Raw genomic sequence first — 25,010 nt, 5'->3', positions numbered from 1 at the left:
ATCAATTTAATTTAGTTTTTATTAGATTACAAAAAAATAATTACAGGATTACTCATAGAACATTTAAGGCCAGACAAAATATGCTGGACCAATCTTCTAACAAACATACTTAAGGCCATTTATGAAAATTAAAAACAGATTTCTAAGTATTAACTGTTAGAAGCATTATCCGGCAAGAGGCTGTTTATTGTCCAAATCACTTCTTCTGCAGCAGCTCGATCATTTCAGGAACAGCCTGTGAATAAAACGACAGGACTGTTTGTAAAGATTGGTAAGAAATAAAACAATATAAATGTTCAATTGCTTGGTCTGCAGAAAAAAGGGAGCATGGTCTGAACCCAGAGGACTGCACTGCTGCAATTTCCCCAAGGCTGCTGTGAATTAAAGAGCACTAAGGAACAAATCTGAAGCAAAATTATGAAAATGTTTCTGCAGCAACTGCACCATTCATCCGCACTGTTTTTAAAATGTTAATTGAGAACTGATCACAGGTAAACCGATAGCTACTAGATCATAGCTGTGCTAGCTATTATTTCCCGTCACTTTTATGGAGTTTTACTAAAACACTAGGGTCTGTCACGCATCGCGGACCTGGTAAATAAATAATGAAGTGCAGCCGAATGAATGAAGGTAAGGAAAAGTAGAAGAAGAAAAAAACAAAAAGAAGCTACAACCTTGTTCATTTACAGTAAACAAAGAACTCTTAGCAAAGTCTGTGCCAAAACTCTGGCAGCCAGTGGGACTGTGGCACTCCAGTCACAGGTGTAGCCCAGACTTAGTTCAGCAGGAACTGTAACTTAGAGCAGCACTACAAAACTCAGCTATGCATGTAAACAGTAGGCGGAAGGTAACAGAAAATAAACTTGAAAACCAACACCAGTCACTTGTGTTAACTATCAATTACCTTTGCCGTTCAAGGGGCAGCTGCTTCGCCCTGAACAGAAGGCACCCAGCTGAACTCTCCACTGATGAATTCAGGACTTCAATAATTGAACAGATCTACGTTTCCATTAGGTGGAATAATGCATCGTACAAAATTTATTAGGGAAATAGTGTTCATGTTGTTTCTTACGACTGTCGCTTTGTCTCTTGGTTATTGAAATGCCTTGTGTTTACTGCCCAAACCTCAGCCTTCGGCTCAGGAATGGTATTAAATGTTGGCAGCTCTCTCCGTTATTTCCCTGGGTGGGTTTAGCGGTACCCTGTGCCAATTTGTCTCCAGAATAAGCAAACAGCTATGGGGCCCTAGATGCTTTTTTATCTAAACACACTCTCCATTTTCTACTTTGAACTGTCTGTAAAGTTCAGATGATGGATCATAACATTTTGCATGGGGGGGGCTCAGTGCATGGATTTTATTACAATAACATGCATCACTACATAAATAAGTGGTTTATTTGTTTCAGGTTTCAGATACAAACTTAATGCTTTGAAAAGAATGCATTATAGTAACATCTTCTAATGACAGACATAGCACTGAATCAGCTGTTATTTCTTGGCAATTATCTGTGATTATCTTTCTTAAATCATAGCCTAAAAAATACACAGCACTTTGTGAGACTTGCAAATGTATCATTAAATAGTTTTAACTGTCATATAATGCAATTAGAAAAATGATTTGCAACCTTTAAAATACAGACAGAATTAATGGTAATCAATCTTAATCATAACACACAGGATATGCCAGAGATTCCTCACAGGCAAAACATTGTATTCAATATAAATTCTACTTTTTTTAATGAATATCACTTTAGTTAACTTTTAATGTGAATGTTAATCTCAAGATATAGGCTAGTTTGATGCCCTGGGAAGTCTCCTGAAGTACTGGATCACTTTGGTGAAATTAGATATAAAAAATGTAAAGGGAAGTACTTATTGTCATAATCTTGGGAAGAGTTTGGCTGAATTAACAATGACCATTAGGCATGGGATTTAATATTTAATACTTAAAATAATTAATTAATACAAGTTCACAGGGGGTTTTATTATATGTATAAGCATTAATGGATTAAGCTAATAATTATGAAAGCCATCTACTTTCATTTTATTAAATCATTAAATCGTCATATAGAGAAAAAATATGCAAATGATACAAGCAAAAGAACATACAAGACTGAATTAAGACAGCTGAAATATAATTAGGTAGAAAAATACAACAGAGTGCAAAGTGATTTTATTATTTTCAGCTCAATTGTTTTGCATCGTAAGTAAAGAAATTGTATTGTTTGTATTGTGTGGTCTGAATTCTACAGAAGTATCACATAACTGCTTATAAAGAACTAAAAGTAACAACTTAAAATATGAGAAACAAATAAGAGACCTTCCATTAGCTACCATCAAGACAAACAACATAGCAAACCATTACTTATAAAAAAGAACTTGTGAAATGTATTATAAAGTGTAATATTTAAAGTGAGTTATAGTTTAAAAAAAAAAAGTAAACTACTAAAAATATTGTAGTCAATATTTTCACAGTAGGCTGTTGATAAGTTCTTTTCTGCTCTTTGTCAGAGGGGGACAAACTGATCTATATATTGTATATTGTATATTATGTGCACAGTCAGAGTGAGGGCTGGTATAAAGCACAATGCTGACAGCCGATTGTCTCTGTAGCACAATGAACTGCAAAGCGCTTATGAAGGATTCATAAATGTTAAGAAGCTTAAGATCGACAATTTCCCTGAAGTAACTTTCCACAATTTACCTGTCATAACTGCCCATATCATGCAGAAATAAATACTGACATTTTAAATGCTGTCATGAATTAGAAATACACAGCATTTTTCATGCAGGTTGCACACAATTTCAAGCAGTAATAGAAGGAGCTGGGTAATACCACTGGCAGAACAAGTAATGTGTCTTAGTGTCGCTTTAAATCTTGTGTTTTTCAACCATTTGAAAGTTGTTGGCAGTTGTAAGTACTTTATTTAGTTTGCCACCTTTCGATATTCCTTTAACTCCTCAATCTGTCTAAGGTGAGGAAACTGGTTAAAATAAATACATCAATATGTGCATTGTTTGAAAGAATTTGGAATTAAATGAATCTCAAATGTGCAGCCTGTACTAAATCTTACCTTGAAAAGATCAGCCACTAAGCCATAGTCAGCCACTTGGAAAATAGGGGCTTCTGGGTCCTTATTTATGGCAACAATTGTCTGAAAATATAAAAGAATGATGCTCTTGTTAATACTTGAATCAAGACGTGCCCAAATGACAACATGCCTTATAAGAGAAAAATCATATGAAGAAGAAGAAAAAAAAAAAAAAAAAAGTGAAAAACCACAATCACCACTGTACCAAGGTGTCGATGAATTGTCTGATCTCTAGACTACACAGCAGAAAAAGTAGGAAACTTGAACTCTCTGTATGTCAGTTCCCAGTTTAGTGTTTGCCAAGCTGACAGTTTTCCCACTATAAATAATGCCAAAATGTTAAATTTCTGCATCAACCTGTTATGAGCAGTTTGGACATTGTCATTTCATTATTAGTATCACGAAAATAAATAAATAATTTCCAATATGCTTGGGTCTTTTAACCAACTCATTATAAAATACAAAGAACATATGTTATGGTGAGGAAAACTGTTAAACAGCGAAACTATTAACTGTAGTGGAAGAATAAAAATAAAAACATACATCACCTATTATCTTGAATTAAGTGGTTAATGTTTACCTGACATTTGTTTGGCATAAAAAAAAGGAGTTTGTATAAATTATCCAGTTCATAAATGAAGGGAAACCATAAGCTCTATAGTCATTGTTAAAGGCTGGCTTCTGAAGAAACCCAGCCTGGAAAATTACAAAAACATCCCGCCCAGAACATTCTTAAAGAGTCTCTGAAGCAAGAGAAAAATACAAATAAATTATACATAGTTCTTTAAAAAGCTTCTCAGGTTCCCTTTTAAAACATACTTCTTAAGTGCACAGGATCCCGATGCAGATAACTCGCATGGTGGAAGAAATCTACTCAGGAGACTGTTGTCATGGCTACACAAGAATTTTTACATTTCACATTTACATAAAACTGTTTTCTGCAAGGGAGTGTGGAAGTACTTTCTTCTCCTTAACTTGTTTTAAAAGTGGGTCACAGTGACAAAAGGGGGGCAGAAATAAGAAAAGGGGAATCTGCAGACTGAGACTGAGATTGTAAAGGAAAATCTGAATAGATCTCAATTAAGAGCAACTTATTGAAGTGTATAATGAAGGGGACTGTTCAATGATTGTGAAACTTAAGCTTTGCCCCCATATATATATATATATATATATATATACACTCACCTAAAGGATTATTAGGAACACCATACTAATACTGTGTTTGACCCCCTTTTGCCTTCAGAACTGCCTTAATTCTACGTGGCATTGATTCAACAAGGTGCTGAAAGCATTCTTTAGAAATGTTGGCCCATATTGATAGGATAGCATCTTGCAGTTGATGGAGATTTGTGGGATGCACATCCAGGGCACGAAGCTCCCGTTCCACCACATCCCAAAGATGCTCTATTGGGTTGAGATCTGGTGACTGTGGGGGTCAGTTTAGTACAGTGAACTCATTGTCATGTTCAAGAAACCAATTTGAAATGATTCGACCTTTGTGACATGGTGCATTATCCTGCTGGAAGTAGCCATCAGAGGATGGGTACATGGTGGTCATAAAGGGATGGACATGGTCAGAAACAATGCTCAGGTAGGCCGTGGCATTTAAACGATGCCCAATTGGCACTAAGGGGCCTAAAGTGTGCCAAGAAAACATCCCCCACACCATTACACCACCACCACCAGCCTGCACAGTGGTAACAAGGCATGATGGATCCATGTTCTCATTCTGTTTACGCCAAATTCTGACTCTACCATCTGAATGTCTCAACAGAAATCAAGACTCATCAGACCAGGCAACATTTTTCCAGTCTTCAACTGTCCAATTTTGGTGAGCTTGTGCAAATTGTAGCCTCTTTTTCCTATTTGTAGTGGAGATGAGTGGTACCCGGTGGGGTCTTCTGCTGTTGTAGCCCATCCGCCTCAAGGTTGTACGTGTTGTGGCTTCACAAATGCTTTGCTGCATACCTCGGTTGTAACGAGTGGTTATTTCAGTCAAAGTTGCTCTTCTATCAGCTTGAATCAGTCGGCCCATTCTCCTCTGACCTCTAGCATCAACAAGGCATTTTCGCCCACAGGACTGCCGCATACTGGATGTTTTTCCCTTTTCACACCATTCTTTGTAAACCCTAGAAATGGTTGTGCGTGAAAATCCCAGTAACTGAGCAGATTGTGAAATACTCAGACCGGCCCGTCTGGCACCAACAACCATGCCACGCTCAAAATTGCTTAAATCACCTTTCTTTCCCATTCAGACATTCAGTTTGGAGTTCAGGAGATTGTCTTGACCAGGACCACACCCCTAAATGCATTGAAGCAACTGCCATGTGATCGGTTGATTGGATAATTGCATTAATGAGAAATTGAACAGGTGTTGCTAATAATCCTTTAGGTGAGTGTATATATATACATATAAATAAATAAAAAAAGTCAGTTTCAGATCTCATGCCTTAGCACTTACAAACTTAAAAATATTAGAAAATCTTTCTATTGATGCAGAATTACACCTGATGCTTAATCATGTGTCCGTTTCTGGTTTCTTGCTTTTCAAACCCAAAACGTGCAAGTCTATGATATAAACCTATTCCTCACAATGAAAAAACAACATGAAATCTATTGGATTATATGACAACATACAAGCCTACAGTATATTAGAATACACCTCTCCATTGGAGGTTTGTGTGCCCAGCGTGTGCTTGCTGTGTGATTCAGCGAGAGCAAGTATAAAACATTTCAGCATCTCTAATAATACATCTGGAAACGGAAAGAGTTTACTAAATAAGTTATGTTTTTCTTTTAATCCAACACATCCCAACACCATAAGATGGACTTAAATGGACTTTCAGACTTTCAGAGGGAAAGCGGCTCCTGGACACGGGTTGTTTGCCAACTAAAGCTCTGAAGAATTTAATCCAAAAGATCTACAACATAAGCAACAAAAGTTTGCAATCAGATGCAAATGCTCTAGGCATTCTGAATTAAGGCTGTTTAAAGTTTCATTACCTTTTTTTTTATTTTTTTATTGCATTTCCATATAGCGGCACCTCTACAGAAATGTCAGAGGCATCTCTAATTCTTCCAAATGCGGGACCCATAATTGAAATGATACATTGTTATGCATGAATTAATGTGTCAGACTGTGGAATTAGCGGATATATTTGATGGGGTTTATCAAACAGACCAGAAGTAAGAAATTCTTTTTAGAATGCTGTGAATCATCGGTTGTGACATCTGTATTCATTGTTGACTTTAGACGTCGTCTCAAAAAGGTTTGCATAAACCTCCACACAGCCTTTGTGTATAATAAATATATTCAACAATGTAATACACATTTGAATGCTTTTTAATTATGACTGTTCTGTCATTTATGTGCTATGTTGTTGTTTTTTTGGATATGATACTCATGCTTAGTTTTTTCAATTGTAAACATATTTGACAGCCAAAATAAATGTTTGGTTGTTTTTGCTCAACTTTGATTCTCCTTTCCCAGAACATGTAATGAATACGCTCATTTCTAATTGCAGGCTTATACTCTTGATATAAAAGATTTATCTGCTTTACCCGTCTAAAATGTTTATTAAAATGGCAAAACGCACCTTGCTGTCCTTCATGCCTGCCAGATGCTGAATAGCTCCAGATATGCCAACTGCTATATACAGCTCCTGAAAATGAAAATAAAAATATCAATACAATGAATTTATTTTGCAACTCAGTATGAACTAAACACAGGTTAAAAAAACAGTGTATATATTTCACTGGAAACAATATGCATCAGTTTAAATGGATTGGACAACAGGGCCAGTCAGTTAATTCAGAATATTTTAAAAAGGAAACTACCAGTGCACAATGCTCAACAACTGCTGTTTATAGCCTCCTTTTTTGGGACCCATATGAGGGAGTATATGTTATACTGAATGCAAGTAGGGGCAAACCCAGTCAGATTGGTTGGTTCTGAATGGTACAGAAAGGCAGGTGTATACTGGTTCAAACCCTGTGATTCTTCTGCTATTAAAATACCAGTGGAACCCCACACACAAAGTGTTTATACAAGCACAGCAGTAGGCTAAAGGAATCAGTTTGGGAATCAGTATGATATGCACCCAGTGAGTTCGAGGCTAGATGCAAAGTATTTAGAAATCATATCCAATACTGTAATTGGCCAAACAAAAAACGACAAAAAAGCAAAACCGAAAACGTACACCTACAGCAATTCAGTCAACAGTTACAGCAGGCAGGCAATGCCACCTGATTTGATGTAGTGTACACTGATGCATCCTATCTTTGAGTAGGGCACTGATTCGAAATGGTAACTTTGCTTGCTTTTCTTTCAGCACCACAAATTCTTACAATACAGGCAATTTACATAATATCTTTAGAACAACCAAATAATACACATACTTCTTACTGTAGATAAAAGCTTCATGAGGAAGCTGTATAAACAAAGTAAGTAGGTACATACGATTACCAAAACGACTTCAGAATAATGTTGACTTGGACATTAAGTGGGTGGTAATTAAGAATGCCTGAAGCATCCCTAGGGCAGCTACATAAAGAATGAATAATTTGGTTTGTCTTTTAGGGGTTGGGTTATAATGCAGGGGGATAATTTTCTAGACATTTATTATTGTTTTATAATACTGAAATAATGGCTGTAATTGCTAAGATCAAGACCAGTGCCGGCCAAACGCTGGTCCTGCAGACCTACTATTCTACAATATTGTAAAGGTACCGCAACATAAACCTTGACTAAGATACTGAAATAAATGCAATTTTGACTGGTTCAATAAATTAACTAGCTACTCAGGTGGTGTAAAAATTGGAAGACACTTCACTACCAAAATTAGCTTACTTGACCCACGCTGTTGGATTAAACTATAATTTATGACATCTTGAACACAAATTACTATGGTTGTATTCTTTTTTTTTTTTTTTTTTGCGGGGAGAAATTGAGTAAAACTATTCAAACAAATAAGACAAACATTTTGGTGGCTACCAAAATACATGTATATTTTTTATATACAATGTTACTGGATTTGAATAATTGTTTAAGGACATCTAGCATTAAAATTGGTATAATTACATATCACAGATGAAAACATTGTCTGAATGTACTAAATACAAACATGCAGCCTTTCTTTCCAGCACTTGCATGCAATATGAAGTACAAAACAAAATTTCATAGACACCTGTTGCCAGCAACATCGTCTAGATGCAACTGTGACTATTGATACACCACTAAAAGAAAAGTAATATAACCAGGGCAGCAATATAGGTCAGTAGTGTAGAGTAGTGGTTTGGGCTCTGGACTCTGGAGTGGGGGGTCATAGGTTCAATCCCAGGTGGGGGACACTGCTGTTGTACCCTTGAGCAAGGTACTATATTGTTCCATTCAAAACCCAGTACTATAAATGGGTATGTAAAAATGTGATATAACAATTGTAAGCAGATAATTGTTATATTTCTTAGCAGACGCCCTTATTATTATTGTTACACTCAATAATCAACAGGTTTGAGTCAACAATAATTACAAAAAATAAAATTAAACCATGCACTTAAGAAATCAACACAGTCCACAAAGAACAGGGTGCATTCAAGACCAAATACAAATGTTAAATCCATCCATCAATATATCTGCAATGCTACCATAGGGTAAATATCTTCTCAGCTTTGTTATAAATAGGAACAATCTTAAACATGGACTCACAGTTCCAGAATACTAGGGGAAGCCTTTATATGAAATATGACTTCCTAATAATATAGCTTAGTCTTTTTTGGCTTTCTTTTCCCCACCTAAAAATCAAAACATCCTTAATTTATTTTATGACCTGGCATTCATTTTTTGGTTCTCTCTTTTTTCCCTTTTCTCCAATTGACACATAAATCTCTCTAAGTGCCCTTATGTAAACATTCCCTCCTTTCCTGTCTAAACCACTATGGCTACTTTGAAGCAAATACACATCTGAAAATAAGCAGATGGCAACAATGTTTATTACAATATTTATCAATAGAAAATTACACAATAGATATACTGTAGCAGTCAGGGCAGATCTGCTGTAGTCACGTATGATGACATACATTCATTCAGCAATTACAACACTTAAGTTGCAGAGAGGTGCTGTTATGGATCTCAGATTTCAGCACAAAAGCTTCCTCGCGTGAGCTATGGGTCATCGATCAGTCGTCCATGATACCAACTCACACAAAAGCATTAAAGAGTGCAGCAGCTCACTGAAGTTAATCCCATTCCCTCATTACAGTCCTCAGACTAATATTGGGCATGAACCCTTCATTTGTGATTGGGGGGCAGTTAAGACAACCGGTACAGCTCCAAGCAGGTTCAAACAAGTTTAAACCTCCAAAAACGAAGAGCACAATAAATCTATTATCTTAAGTTATACAGGCATTGTGGAAATGACAGACAAACCATTCATACCACAATGAAAAAAATTGCTTCAGCCAAATATTGGGGAAATCTCAGACACACACTGAAGCCCTGCCATATTAGGTGTGCAAACAAATACAAACCCTCTCTCAAAAACGGGCTTTCCCTAAGACAAGGATGCTACAAGTTTAACAGTAACCAAGTACACACCAACTCCAAGCAGCTCTAATCCTCTTCACTTTAAGAAGCTTTTCAAGGGCTTTGATCAGGCAGGCTGTGTAATTACTCTTAAGAAGAGCGCTTAGGGTGTCTGCCAGAGAGCGGGGCCCAGCAGCATTTCCATTTTCCCTCCTGGGAGCACCACATCAATTGCTTTCAGCTAAATGCACTCACATATGAATATTTTAGTACAATTTAATGTTTCTGCACCAGCCCCTGAGGAGCAGAGCATCAATTTGTGAACACAGTTCTCCTGGAGTTAAAAGCCAGGCCGGATAATACAGTATGAAAAGGGCTGTCAATCTAGTGCTTTTTGCGAGCCAGGGAGAAACAGAGAAAAAAAAAAAAAAATAGCCTGTGTACGCTGGTCCCCAGTTGCATACAAACAGCTCTCCAAAGTTTTCCACTTCAAACTACTTCAGAGCAGACCTTCCTTTAAAAAATATATAGAGAGGGAGAGAGGAGGGAGACAAATGGCCATACAATTTGCCAAGCTTGGTCAGTTTTCCCTAAGCTATCATCATCTGCTGCCTACAATCCTTCCTCTTCACAGCTGCCAGGAGAGCACCAACTGCACCTGCTGGCCTGTTAATAAAATACCCAAAAGTGATGCAAAAAACCCACACATTCACACATGGAATGCTCCTTCAGGTGTCAGAACACAAGTGCTATACAAGCAGCCAGATTGGAAGACTTTCAGTTTAATCAACCAGGTATGTTAATGAATGTAAACCCAAAAAACAACAACACAAGGTTGCTTGTATTGAAGCCCTGGCCCAGCATTCCCAAGGTCACTTGGTTGCATTGAAATGTATTCTTCTCTGACATGCGTCTACACGTGAGCTTACATTACAAAAACAACACACACAATTTTTAAAACAATACCTTATGCAGTATTTAGTGGCAGATGGTAAAAATGTCTTTCCAGCTTTTATTTATCCAACATTATGCTTGCTTTAATAAAGACCTGAATGAGTAATACTATATTTACAATTATAAACCTGCCAATCCAGATGCATAAATGTGCCACGTTATTCAAAGATGGTTTAGTAGACAATACTGGCCAAAATATTCCTCCAATGTCCCTAAACTTTTACTGGAGAAACCAACCCATTATTTCACTGTAATGATCTCCTTGCTTTGGTCTTTTAAGGCAAATTAGTACAAAGGAAAACTGATTATCAGTTTAAAATCACACATTTCCACTGGATCTTAAGCATAAAAGAGAAGGATTTGAAGCCATGGTCGAAATGATGCTTTAAAAAGCATTTGACAAGTGATCTGTGCATTCCGTGTTGGATTACTGGTAACTATTTAAACATTGTTTAGTTTTGAAAATACATTTTGCTCATTCTACACCATTGTTTATTTTAATAGTCTATGAATTAAGGCTTGTAGAGTTTCCAGATTCCAGTTTGATGAAAACAAAGTACACATATAACAAACAGAGGTAACTCAAGTTCTGAAAGAAGACCATACTTGGACATGGATTTTCTCTGGAAATAACCAGACGGACATAACTGGCCTTTAAAAAACTATGAGATTGTCTAAGATACAGAACATTTAAATGCTTGAATAAATTAGAAATTAAATGCTACAAAAACAGAATGATTTCTCAAAGTCAAACAATAGATTACATCCCATTTGTTTTACCTCCCATTAAAAAAATCTAACTTTTTTTTTATTGTGACATGTAAGTTACTTACATTAATAAATTACAATTATATGTTTACATACATAGAAATCAGGTTTATGCTGGTATTTCCTTTGCAAAGTTGTATTTCAGTGCAACCATCTAGCTGGCCCCATAATTTAGTACAATGCAAGTTTTACATTTTGGCCTTGCTCTTCATGAGTTATCCTAAAATAAGCATCTGATGAGCTACAAGGAAGACGAGAACCAAAGCCAATGAAAAACAATACAGTACTGAGAGAGGAAAAAAAAAAAAAAAAAAAAAAACCTGTCGGTAAAAGAAAACCCCTCCCCCCGTTTCTTGAATGGGTTTAGATGAGGTGTTGTACTCTTCATTAGACTGACATGTATTCTTGTACAGGCACTAATAAGTTAGAAGAAAACTGCTTTGTGCTTTTGAGTATTCTGCACAGAAAGAATACAAGTTGTGCATTTGTAAAATAAAACCAGCGACAGACAGTTACACTAATAAGGCAAAGAGGGGACTCATTCTTCACCCAAGAATGCTGAAGTGCCCTGGGGCTGCAATCGAAAATGAATATTAATTATTACGTGAATACTGCATTAACTCTGAAGAATTATAAATTATATATCCGCAACATGGTTCCACTTTTATTACAGTATTACAGAATAGCCTCCTTGAGGGAGCACTGCTTTTTGTCATGTTTGTCAAGGGTTAGGTTATAAATGTCAGTTTAAGGCTTGCTTTCTTTTACCTGATAAAATGTATACGGAAAATGGATGGTTGAGTTAAATTGAAATATACACAAGCAGTAAATGAAAAGAATAATCACAAAAAATAAAAAAACCTCTACAAAAGGGAATAACAGACTGAAATCTCCAGTTTGGGGGTTGGGCGGACTTTCGTTGCACTTTTACTCTCCTCACTAATGGATCTGGTAAATCATTTAGGACTTTAAATCAGCCATTAACTAAATTTCAGGAGGTTTAAACTCCCCTAATGTGTGGGTAATGACAGCTGGGGTATCCCAGTTGCACAGGATAATGGAAAATTAACCTTTTTAAGCTTATTAAATTTGAAATCCTAAAATAATTTTGATTTTGGCAAGCATAATGTAGATGCTGTGAAAATACAGTGTAAAATATTGGTGTTCAGGCGTGGATAAGACTGCAGCTAAGAAAGCTGTGTAATGTAGTGTATGCGTTGTGTCGCATACAAAAAAAAAAAAATCGAACTGCACAATCCCTTTAGCCATATAGGAGCTGTTGCTGTAGATCACGACTGCACAACTCCAAGGATGTTGTAATGTAAAGGATCTGGAACAACAGTTCTCTTTTATGGAAAAAAGTTAAATTTAAAATGTAAAAAGCTTGGTGACAAACATTCAAAATGTTGCATTACATGGGGCAGTTTGTAGAGATAGCTTAAAGATAACTAGGCTTGGACTTCCCTAATCCCTAAAAAATGATTATATTTGTGCAAATTAATTGGTAAATTTGACTTACAATGGCATGGAGGTATAGTTCATATATATGTTTTCCGACCATTAAATAAGCCTTGTATTCGTTTAGTAAGTTATTGTAACAGCCTATTCTATTAATTTATTTGTATACATTGTTACTCAAACAGACTGAATTTATTTAAAATAAATAAATAAATAAAACAAATCCAATAATAAGCATTGCGAATTAAAACTGCTACATCCTGGAAAAGCTTTGTATTCTTCACACTTTTTTTTCCATTCTGTGATGTCTGTGCTGGCAAACGTACATTGGGACAAGTAATTTATTCTGTAACTTTATGATAAAAATAAATAAATATATAAACATATCTATTGAAAAGTGCAACATACTGTATTGGAAAATGTTCTTGCTTTTGATTTTGAACGTGTGCCTTTTTTCACATTGCAGTGAGAAAGTGCTGTACAGCCTATTAGCAGATGCTCTGGGAATACTGGTTAAAATGTGTTTATCTCTACTTAAGTGCTGATTCTCGTAGCTACGGGGAAACAGTGCAAGATCTTGATATGCATCACAATAAAGCAGACCCAGGAATTTAAGCATTTAAGACATTTCACAATGACTCCCTCATCACAACGTATCCACAGAATATATTTTAGCCACTCAAAGATTTAAACAAACATTGGAAGAGGGGATACAGATATATATTATCATGAAGCTGTTGGTTGTATGGAAGGACCTATATGTCACACAGTGTGTGAACAGAAGACAAAATCTAGACTTCACAGACAGAAACAGACCTTACAATGTTTGAAATTCATGCAAGGGCGGTCAAAATAAATAAATTAAATCTACAAGCGGTCTTATTCAATCTGATATAGATCTCCAAACATTTTTTATTCAGATTAATTACTTCACACATGAATCACTGGTAATAATTTAATCTGTGTCTAAACTGTGAGCACATCACTGGCATTATTCATACACTTTACAATATGGTCCAAAAATACGGTTCTAGCCAAAACTAAAACGTAAATTTTGGTTTGCTTTTCTGCACAGCCAATGTAAATCAATATTAATCAAATTCATAGAAATAAACTGTTATCTTTATTATAAAATAGATTATAGCCTAATTGGGATTTGACAGATTGAGTGCTACTTGTGGAAGGTCTATTTGTTTCTTGTTTTTCTCCTGAAATATCGAGCTAGATTTACTTCTCATAAATGAGTTTTATATAGAAGACCTGGCAAACGCAGAAGTGTTTTTTTCTCTTTCTTTTTTTTTTTTTTTTTTAATGACAGGGGAATCCTGGAAAGGTAAGAAGGGTTTGATTTCTGTCAACTTGCCAAGACATTTTCAGGGCCGTTTCTCTTTATTTTTGGTTTCTTTAGATGGAAAAAAAAACAAATCAATACACTTCTGCCTAAATATATAGCCTAGTATATGATGTGTGCCAGGTATTCCATTTTTGGGAGAGGGGAACGAAAAACAAAGTCTATAAAGATTCTTCAAATTTGTAGTCAACTTTTTTTCCAATTTAACAAACTTTATATATCCTCTCAATTTCCATTTTTCCTAAGAATTAAAAACTGGGGATAGTTTCTACATATCTGAAATTCAAGTGTATACCTTACACTACCATATTAACACATTTCAAACCTCGCTGCTCTCAGGAATTCAAATATATACCAAGACAAAAAAATACATATATATTAAAAAGGTACCATATTAGGAATTTGGATATAATGAAAGATTTGAAAGAACAACAAAAAAATTACATATAGATTAAAAAGGTACCATATTAGGAATTTGGATATAATGAAAGATTTGAAAGAACAAAAAAAAAATTACATATATATTAAAAAGGTACCATATTAGGAATTTGGATATAATGAAAGATTTGAAAGAACAACATTCACAATGCAGTGAAGGAGTTTTCTATATGGACTTTAAATCTTGCCTGGACTGTTCAGTTACATGAAATCATTGGCCTTTGGGAAGAAAAAATACCAAAAAATGTAAAACTGCAAGGTGGTATTCAAAAAGCAGTGTTCAGATTACAAACTTCAGAGCACTTGGACAGGTTTATTAGTTTCCATGACAACCAACTCCTTTCCAGGGCAGTTCAAACAACGGCGTTTACTAGCAGTCTGGGTCTCGCAGCGCTCGTAAACACAACACCAAGAGATCTGCACAACATCGATTACACCAACATAACACACATGGCACTGTGGAATGCGTAATTTTGATTTAAAATAGACTGGTGTAAACCAAAGCATATTATCCACATCAATTATATCATTTTTTTTGTTTTGCTTCTTTATTACTTACAGGTGCTACGATTTTCCCAGTCTGTCCTACTTGCATGTCGTTGGGGACAAAGCCAGCATCAACAGCAGCTCTGGAGGCACCGACTGGACACAAAACAGACATCAGCACTTTCCCTTTTAGACATGTTCATTTTAAAAAGCTAACTGTATCCATTTGTTCAGAAGGTGCATATCTGAAGCTGTCCACTAGAAGCCTTACACTGAAGACCAACTAGCTTGTATATATACTATAATAAAATACTATGTGCTGCTACTCGATCACAGTTAGTTTGAGTGACATTATTTGTTATGCAAATGACTTCACCGTCTGTCCTGCCACAACCCCACAATAAGAAGAGCGTGTTTCTTGTAAGTTTGATTTTACCTGCAGCATTCAACTTGTCAGCCAGATCATAGAGCAGTTTGAAGTTGTCACCACTCTTCAGCCCCCTTCCTGATGATGGAAAAAAAGGGGTGGCGGTCAAATATTAACACAGTTAAGATGAATAAATACATATACACATATATATGTATATATACACCGATCAACCATAGCATTATGACCACCTGCCTAATATTGTGTAGGTCCCAAAACAGCCCTGACCCATCGAGGCATTGGACTCTACTAGACCTCTGAAAGTGTGCTGTGGTATTTGACACCAAGACGTTAGCAGCAGATCCTTTAAGTCCTGTAAGTTGTGAGGTGGGGCCTCCATGGATCGGACTTGTTTGGCCAGCACATCCCACCGATGCTCTATTGGATTGAGATCTGGGGAATTTGGAGGCCAAGTCAATACCTTGAACTCGTGATTCATCAGACCAGGCCACCTTCTTCCATTGCTCCGTGGTCCAGTTCTGATGCTCACGTGCCCAGGGGTCAGCATGGGCACCCTGACTGGTCTGCAGGCTACGCAGCCCCATACGCAACAAACTGCGATGCTGGTTCTGATGGAAAGGTGTCAGAACACACAGTGCATTCACTTTTTCAGCAATTTGAGCTACAGTAGCTCGTCTGTTGGATCGGACCACACGGGCCAGCCTTCGCTCCCCACGTGCATCAGTGAGTCTTGGCCGCCCATGACCCTGTCACCGGTTCACCACTTTTCCTTCCTTGGACCACTTTTGATAGGTACTGACCACTGCAGACCAGGAACACCCCATAAGAGCTGCAGTTTTGGAGATGCTCTGACCCAGTCGTCTAGCCATCACAATTTGGCCCTTGTCAAAGTCGCTCAGATCCTTACGCTTGCCCATTTTTCCTGCTTCTAACACATCAACTTTGAGGACAAAATGTTCACTTGCTGCCTAATATATCCCACCCACTGACAGGTGCCATGATAACAAGATTATCAATGTTATTCACTTCACCTATCAGTGGTCATAATGTTATGGCTGATTGGTGTATACACCTATAAATAAGTATACATTGCGTTTTGTCAGTCTAACTTACAGCAAACTGTGGGCCAACACAGAAAGAGCCTATAAAGGATCTTTTGAGTAGATTTAAAAAGTACAAAAGAAATTGGCTTTGCTATTGATTGAGCCCTGCGTATACCAACAGAGGACTCTGAGAAAGTACTCTGTATCGGGAGCTGCTCTTACCTCCAGACACCACCACCTTGGCACTGGTCAGCTCTGGGCGGTCGCTCTTACTCAGGGTCTGCTCAAGCCACTGTGAAATGCCAACAGCAGGGCCTGGAGAGACTGGAGGAAGAATAACACATCAAACATGTCTGAATTGCCAATAAAAGCGAGTCAGGCACTACAGCCAGATTACAACAACCCAAATCTTAAACCGTGGCCTCCTCTATTGCACTAAGCTAGAATAAGCCAACCATTTATATACACTTCAAAATCACAATCAGCTGTCTAATCAGAGTCTGATCTATTTAGCACTACTGGAGGAATGTCAAACTCGATTTTTTTAGTTGTATTTGTTTTATAAATGTTTTTGTTATTTTTGATTCAGATGAATTACTTCACACATGAATCATTGGTAATTTAATCTGTGTCTAAACTGTAAGCACATCACTGGCATTATTCGTACACTTTACAATATGGTCCAATATGTTTCTAGCCAAACCTAAAACTTAAATGTTTTTGTTTGGTTTTCTGCACAGCCAATGTAAATCAATATTAATCAGATTAATAGAAATAAACTGTTATTTTTGTTATAAAATAGATTAGAGCCTAATTGGGATTTGACAGATTGAGTGCTACTTGTGGAAGGTCTATTTGTTTCTTGTTTTTTTCCTCTATTTTATTAAGTTCTCCAATTAACCCTATGCCTTCTATGGATCTTTAATGTAAAAATGAGAGTCAAATACAATTTCTTGGGAGCTAAACACTTGACAAAACTAGAATACAAATATATTTGATTTTTTTTTTAAAACAATAATTGCTGTAAAAATAGACTGAGACAGAAATGCAGAGAAAGAGCAGGTGGGTCGAACCCCTACCTTGTTCATTAGCAGCACTGCCGTCAGATACAGGTGCAGCTTCAAAAGAAGTCCCTCTGACAGTGAAGATCTTCACCTTCTCATTGCACTTCACAGTACTGAGTGCATTCCCTGCAAGAACAACAGCCAGGGTTACAGACAGCTTAGCCCCTCAAGAAAGTCAACAATGCTTTCAATGCACACGAGATCAAACCTGGAAAGCAAGTCTATTACGGGAACCATTCAGCGTATCAGCTGGCAAGTCTTACTTACTATACGATTTCAGGAGCATTATTAATAATACCAAAAAAACACCAATAATTCAACAACGGATTGTGTAGATTGATTGATTGATGGATGGATTGCAAGGCAACTTTAGAATTAAGGTAAATGTAGTCATGGTTCAATCTTCCCAAAGAAATCAGAGCAACACAATCATTACTAATGTGGCTGTAATGAAGGAATTGTGCGTTTATGCAGCTGGTGATGAGAGTACAGAGTGAGGCTGTTCTGGTCCCTCACGTCTTTAGTTTTTCTTGCACAGCTGGTAAAAAGAAAAACATAATTTTATATATTCTCAAAGATGTATCTGATGGCTAAAAAAAGGGTAATGGATATGCAACAATTGAAATAGGTTAGAAATGTAATAATTTAATTATATGTTCTATGAGCAAATGATACCCAGTGTTTCTGGCACACAAATTAAACTGTTTCCACTCATTGTTTTATTAAAAGTGTTACTATCAATGCTTTTGTCTTCATATTTGGGCTGTTTTTGTATTTTTATTTTAACTGAATAATTTGTATAAAACAGACATGCACACAAAACAAAAAAGCCACTCAAACACAAGGCTGTTCGGAGCTTCCCAGTGTGAATTCCTCTGGAGTTTGATGCCAGGCAATGTTCAGACCTTGCCAAAAATTGAGTGGCTAATTTCATTTGAAGCTATTTATATTTTATGATTTTATGAGCACAATCAAGATAATATTCAAGCCTAAATGGTTCTACTGGGAGAGATTTGGGCCAAAGTGACAGCTGGGTTCACTGCAGTTTGAACTTCCAAAGGGTGCCGCCACATTTTCCAGGAAGTCATCACAAGCCCACTGCGATTCTGCTCTCAACAGATTAACATGACGTGTCCCAAGCTAAACCACAGCTACTTTCAGACCAGTTTTTTTTCACTGCGGAGAACAAAGAACTCTGCTATTTTCTTTTATAGTAACAGATCCCCGCTATCATGGATGTAAACCCACATTATGACCTGGGAAATGTTGTTACAGGGGTGCAGTCCGGGCACTAATTGGTTGAATTAGGTAGATTAAGAGCACATTGAATTAATACCTGAAAATAATGCAGCCCTCTGTGACCAGAGATGTGCACCCTTTCCCAAACACTAACAAACAAGTGTGTTTTCGAAGCTTCAAAGAGATTATACGATTAGATACTGTACAACTCTGAAGAAAAGCCTCAATCACACACCCCATCAACCTTTTCCTCTTAAATCAATTAAAAGGACACAGGCTTACTCTTAAGAACACATTTAAAGCAAGGAAGACAGGGTGTATTACAATGTGTACATGCAATAAGTTATTATCTCTATCATATACTGCTCAGATACCATGTCAGTTCTGTGTATGTATAGTTGGTTGTATTAGCCTATAAAAAACACATCTGTGTACATGTAGAAAAAGGACAATGCTGACCAGCATAGATTGTTCTAACAAAGGTATCCGGGGACTTGATCTCAATAATATCAGAGATGGGGGCAATGTCAAGCTTGGCAGCCACTCTGGGAAGGAGGTTCTGAAAAACAAAAACAGAGGCAATTAAAGACAAAAGTATATTGGGGTGGAAAAAAAAATAAGCATGTTTTTGTTTTCAGAGGAACTGCTGTATAAAATGCCACTTGCAAAAGTGCATTGAACATTTCAGCTGAAAGTAATTTAGCATGACAAATCTCACCCTAACTGAATTTCATCACATTAGTCTGGCAGAAAAATACATAGCAAACATTAGTAAAAGAAGGCAACAGTGCTGCTTAAAAGGAAACCAAAGTTGAGTTTCGAAACTCATTTCTAATTTCAATCTGGCTGTTTTAAAAAATAAAAAAATAACTTCAGGGTAAACTATGCATTAGCTTTAATATGAAAATGAAGAGATACTAATTAAAAGTGGTCTGTGACAAATGATAACCCAAGCATTTTATTAATAAAATGAAACTGTATCCACCAGAAGAGGATGCATTATGTGAAATGCATTCAGCTATTCAGGGAAATAAAGACTAATATCCTGCTTGGGTCAATATGAGTCAGATTATAATATACAATATATTGTTTAATGCACTGTAATTTAATTTAAATACCATTAGATCACCAAGTTGACAGTTCTGCTCCAGAATGACAGATTACAAAACTTGTAATTGAGGATAGTACTACACATATTGGAGATGCTTTCTTCGTGAAATTGAACCAGGCCTCATCAGAGACATGTATGGTTTATTTCTAAATATACAGGGACAGCAGATTGATAGAAGATATGCTTCCTATATTAATGGATGGAATCTTTGGGAAATTTGATCTTTTTTTTCATTCAGAAAAAGGTCTTTCCACATGAATCATCCATAACAATTAATTTGTTTAAATGAGTCTAAACTGTGTGCACATTACTGGTATTATGTGTACTTGGTACATGACGTACCAATAATAAGTAGACTATCTTCCAAAATTCAGACAACGGATGTGCCCATTTTTTTTTTTTTTTTCCACATCCAAAGAAAATCAATTTTAATTGAACTGATAAAAAATAAATGTTTTCTTTGTTATCATACAGAATATGGAGTTTTATTCTGAGACTTCTTTTTTTGGGGTAACTTTAAACATTGACACAAAAAAAAAAACTTAAAGGAAAATAATTATCATTCCCTGCCACCTAAAGTAAAGAGTGAAAAGACAGAACTCAACACTGGTTGCATCTGGTCCCAGAATGCAGTTGTGCACAACTGTTATGAATGGGTATCTGTACACGCATTCCTATTGAGGCTTTTGCTACAAAAGGAAACATGAGCACCACTGAATTAGCAAGACCTGGGAACCAGATAGTCGTAGCCATGTTAAATGTAAATAATGTATCAGGATTACAAAATCTATGGATTTTAAACTCAATCCAAATGAAGTGTTTGTGAGAACTGTATCAAAAGGGCCGCTATCCAGTTGCATTAACCCGACCTGAATCCAGACCTCTATTGAGAAGTAACTGGCCATGCTGAACTCTATACTGTAATAGGTAACATTGAGTGTGTATGCTTTTGCTCAAAATTAGGTAAATAAATCCAAGGATTAACAGAGAGCAGCACTTAAAAAATCTAAAACTAAACTTAAAAACATACCAAGTCCTTAATTCTAATAATAATGTTTAGGTTCTCTTACTTTGCCAAAAGCAGATGCTCCAGCGCAGATGTGTGTGAAGTTGAACTGGTTCTGCGTGGCCAGAATGAGTGGCGTCAGCTCCTCTGAGAACAATAAGCATGGTCAGCAAGGTTACTGACAAATACAGCTCAATGTGTAACATTTCTGAACCACTGCACTAATTCAGGTTTTTTTTTTTAAACTGGAATATTTTATATACCATCCTACTTTTCTCAAGACAATGGTTCATATGCCGATAAAGATCTAACATGCTGGAAGTAATTAACTACTCAGGACATATTATGATTATTGTATTTTCAGCAGACACCGTTATCCAATAAAATTACCTGGCAATAACCCTTTGAAGGCATCATTCTGAGCCACCAGAACTTTTTTAACTCCTTGGACTTTACTTAGTTCTTCAGCAACCTGAGGACAAAAAGATGCATGCTGGGTTATCAACAGAGGACAGAGAGGGCAGAACATCAAATATAATATGAACATCTGTAACAAGAGTAATCACATTTTATTAAACAAAGCAAAACTATGACTATCACATGTGATGAGACTTGAACTTCCGTAAAACACGTATTGGAAATTTGCAGTGTCTGACATGCATTTTTGTTCATCCAGGAAGCCGTACTTTCAGGTACATATTACCAACACAGCTGCTCTTACAAAGGTGATTTAGAATTACTTGACATTTTCAGTTTACTTTTAGTGTAAATATAAAAAATAAAGATATAAAGTGAAAACAGTTTACCTTGGTGCAGTTTGTACCAGCTACCAAGCAGGAGATGTCCCCCCCCAGCTTACTGGCAGCAGTGATGGCATTGAGAGTGATGGGACTGAGTTTGTCATCATTGTGCTCGGCCACTACTAGGGTACTCTGACACCTATGGAAGAGACTGGCCTGTAGGAACAATAATAATGGCAGTTAACAATTGTTTTACATTATTAATACTTGATTGTATGCCTACTCTTATTTTTGTATTCATACAATGTGATAATGCACAACAGGAACATTCAGTGACAAAGATAACTATTGATGTTGCGGATGCTTTGTCATAGAGGGGATTAAGTTTGAGTCTTGATAATAATGGTCTTCAGTCATATGATGGTCTTCAGATAGACCAATCAGTCATCTGAAAGTTTCCTTATACTGACCATCTGGCACAGAAAACATCTAACCTTTATCTAAAGTGTATGCGATATAGATAGATAAAGTATGGCTTTCACAAAACTAAAAGTAGGGAGGTCAAGCAAACACAAGTGAACATTGCCTAGGAAAAACAGAGGTGTAATTTAAAGCAGGTCATAGTGGTGGTGTGACTGGTTTTAGAAGTAGAGCATTGTGTGCAGTTTAAATTAAACAGGTTAAGGGACGTGGAATGTGTTTTACTGATCCGGGGAACTGAGGTGAGAACAGTTATCCGTCAAAACCGTCAATAGTCAAAAACACTGCAGCACCTTCCATCTGAGATGCTTCTGTCAAACCAGTGAAATACGAGCAAGGCAAATATGATCAGTAGCTTGGTGATAATAAAGCAAAAACCTTTATACTGAGGACATTTTATTACCGTACATTGAGTAGTACAGGTACCCAATACAAAATACGTAATGATGTCAAATGTGACTATGTTCTACTGCGCAACTGCCTCAGAGCACCAGTGAGCAGTCTAATAATAGTGCAGCTCTTTTGCCATGTGAAATCTGTGCAGGGCAAGTCGTGGATATTTTGCAAAGCGAAGGCATAAGGGTGTATATATTCATAATTTATAGTAATGCACGCCATCACGGTGAATGAAGAACACAGTCAATGGTACATTTTGTTTAAAGTGCACTAAACAATAGCTTGTATGATCACAACATGAAATGCGTTTGTTTGTACCTCATTAACCAGCAGAATATTAAACACAAATGCGTTTATAGTGTTTTTTAATTAAGCCCATAGCAGGCGAGTTCACTGCACACACAACAGTTGTGTAAACTAGCTGTCTGACCTCTGCTCTAATGGAGCACAGTTACCCACAGCAGCGTCTTCCCACTGTGCGAAACATGCACTTCAATGCTTTTTGTGTTTCTTCCGAGTTTGGAAGTGATTGATACTCACCACTTGTCTCAGATTTGTCCTGTTAATCACTTTATACATTTTTCCAGGGATCCCTTTAGCCGCAGCTAGGACACTTCGGCTCACTCTCCAAAATGACAGGACGTGTGTACTATCGCGAGAGTAAGAGAGCCGAAACTCGGCCGCTGATTGGAGCAGCTTCCGCTTCCGTTCAGCGAAGCTTTATTAGGTCGTGTTGGTCGCGCGCTGCTCACACCGGCCAGATGTTTGCGTGAAGAAGAGCTGCGTTAAACATCTGTAAAACACATAGCAGTATAAAACCTCTGCAGTCAGACTTTAGTCACCAAACACTACCACATATTTTAACCCTGGGTCGAATAAAATATATGTATTATCTTTAAATAAAATATAGGCTATTATTTATAATAATTTACCACACTACCTACTTTTAACCAATATAAAATGTGCGGTTCCTAACCCTTTCTGTGTTATCTATAATCATATAATAATAACAATAATAATAATAATAATAATAATAATAATAATAATAATATAATGGTGAACGAATGTTATTTTGCTACAGTTGTTTTGATAGCCTATTCATAAATAAACGATTATATAGATGGTTGTCAAATGACATTGTTTTATGTAGCCTGAAAAGCTACTTATTCCTGTTTTACTAATGCAATACCTTTTAGTGCAAAGCGTGCAACACAGATACCTGGGCACTAGAAGTAGACATCTCAGCTTCGGTATAGGTTATTTTACATTAATTTCGATATGTTATTTTTGCATTACTGTATGTAGTCCATAAAGCATTTTGCAGAAGTGACGGGCTTCCCAGTTCTCTCTGACAATTTTAAAAGCATGTTCCGAATTGCCGGGAAGTTTTGAGGGTAACTGAGTTGTATGCCATGTCTTTTGAGTAGTTATCAGTGAGAACTATTCAAAAGACATGACATACGACTGCAAACACTATTCTTTCGGTATGAGGAAAGTATCTAATTATTTGCATAGGCATTATACCCCCTTTTTATCTGAACTTAAAAAATAAACAAAGAAGCAGCATAGGATCTTTACCTTTATAATGTATGAGATTATATTATTATAGATTATATACATCGTTATTTAATTATGTGCTTTAATATACAACTGAAAACATCAGAGGGAGAGAAAATAGATTAAACTATTTACACATTACAAATATTAGCCTAATCCAAGTGGAATGTGCCCTGACAGATACACAAAGCACATGCATGCATAAAAAAGGATGAAAAGCGCAGTGCTTATTTTTTTATTTCTATTCACACATATTTTTGGGTGAGTGAACACAAAGATTTTTTAATAAACGGGCAACCACAAAATCCCATGCGTTATGTAGCCATATGTTATTTAATTGCAATGAAAATGTGAATTAAATAAATGCTGCCAGATAAAACTACCCAAAATACACGTCCAGTAATGATCTTATGCCTCTATAATAAGAAGAAGAAGAAGAAGAAGAAGAAGAAGAAGAAGAAGAAGAAGAAGAAGAAGAAGAAGAAGAAGAAGAAGAAGAAGAAGAAGAAGAAGAAGAAGAAGAAGAAGAAGAAGAAGAAGAAGAAGAAGAAGAAGAAGAAGAAGAAGAAGAAGAAGAAGAAGAAGAAGAAATGCATTTGTAAGTCGCAAATTTTGAATAGTTATTTCACTTAATTAAACCTAAGCAATAAAAATTGAGAGCTGTGACCAGTTAGTAGCCTATCTGATTTCTACAAATAACAAAATGCCGCTGATGTCTGATGTCTCAGTTCTGAGAATCTAAGTAGGGTTCAGCAAATGGTTTCAATTACTTTATCAGAATTGGCCAATAACTAATCCTGGAAAGCCGACATTCCCACTAATTCTAATTGTAAGTTTAAGTTATTTGTGTCTCGGGTGAAGGTCAATGTCAGAGGTGAGGTTCAGAGCCGGGTCACGGCTTGTGCCCCTGGGGGGGGGG

General features: G+C 36.5%; 1 protein-coding gene across 1 annotated transcript; it reads right to left on the bottom strand.

Annotated features, from left to right (window-relative positions):
* Window positions 1–23,195, bottom strand: etfa (electron transfer flavoprotein subunit alpha). Its single transcript, XM_066701843.1, has 12 exons — window positions 23,075–23,195; window positions 21,725–21,874; window positions 21,309–21,390; window positions 20,983–21,065; window positions 19,261–19,360; window positions 17,578–17,688; window positions 16,721–16,822; window positions 15,504–15,572; window positions 15,141–15,223; window positions 6,689–6,754; window positions 3,075–3,155; window positions 1–235 (listed from the first exon to the last, which is right to left on the bottom strand). The coding sequence occupies exons 1-12, from the start codon at window positions 23,111–23,113 to the stop codon at window positions 197–199; spliced, it is 1,005 nt and encodes a 334-aa protein (XP_066557940.1). The 5' UTR covers window positions 23,114–23,195; the 3' UTR covers window positions 1–196.
* Window positions 23,196–25,010: the final 1,815 nt, after the last annotated feature.

The sequence above is a fragment of the Amia ocellicauda genome, chromosome 4, assembly GCF_036373705.1.
Source record: "Amia ocellicauda isolate fAmiCal2 chromosome 4, fAmiCal2.hap1, whole genome shotgun sequence".
Taxonomy (NCBI): domain Eukaryota; kingdom Metazoa; phylum Chordata; class Actinopteri; order Amiiformes; family Amiidae; genus Amia; species Amia ocellicauda.
Note: the sequence above shows the minus strand (reverse complement) of the source record. Positions and strands in the feature narration are given on the sequence as shown.

Excerpts from the sequence above, each read along its gene's own strand:
- etfa (XM_066701843.1), bottom strand. The coding sequence starts at position 23,113 with ATGTATAAAGTGATTAACAGGACAAATCTGAGACAAGTG. Across the intron at positions 21,875-23,074 it reads GGACAAATCTGAGACAAGTG|GCCAGTCTCTTCCATAGGTG; the intron begins GTGAGTATCAAT and ends TTGTTCCTACAG. Across the intron at positions 21,391-21,724 it reads CTGGTACAAACTGCACCAAG|GTTGCTGAAGAACTAAGTAA; the intron begins GTAAACTGTTTT and ends TTTTGTCCTCAG.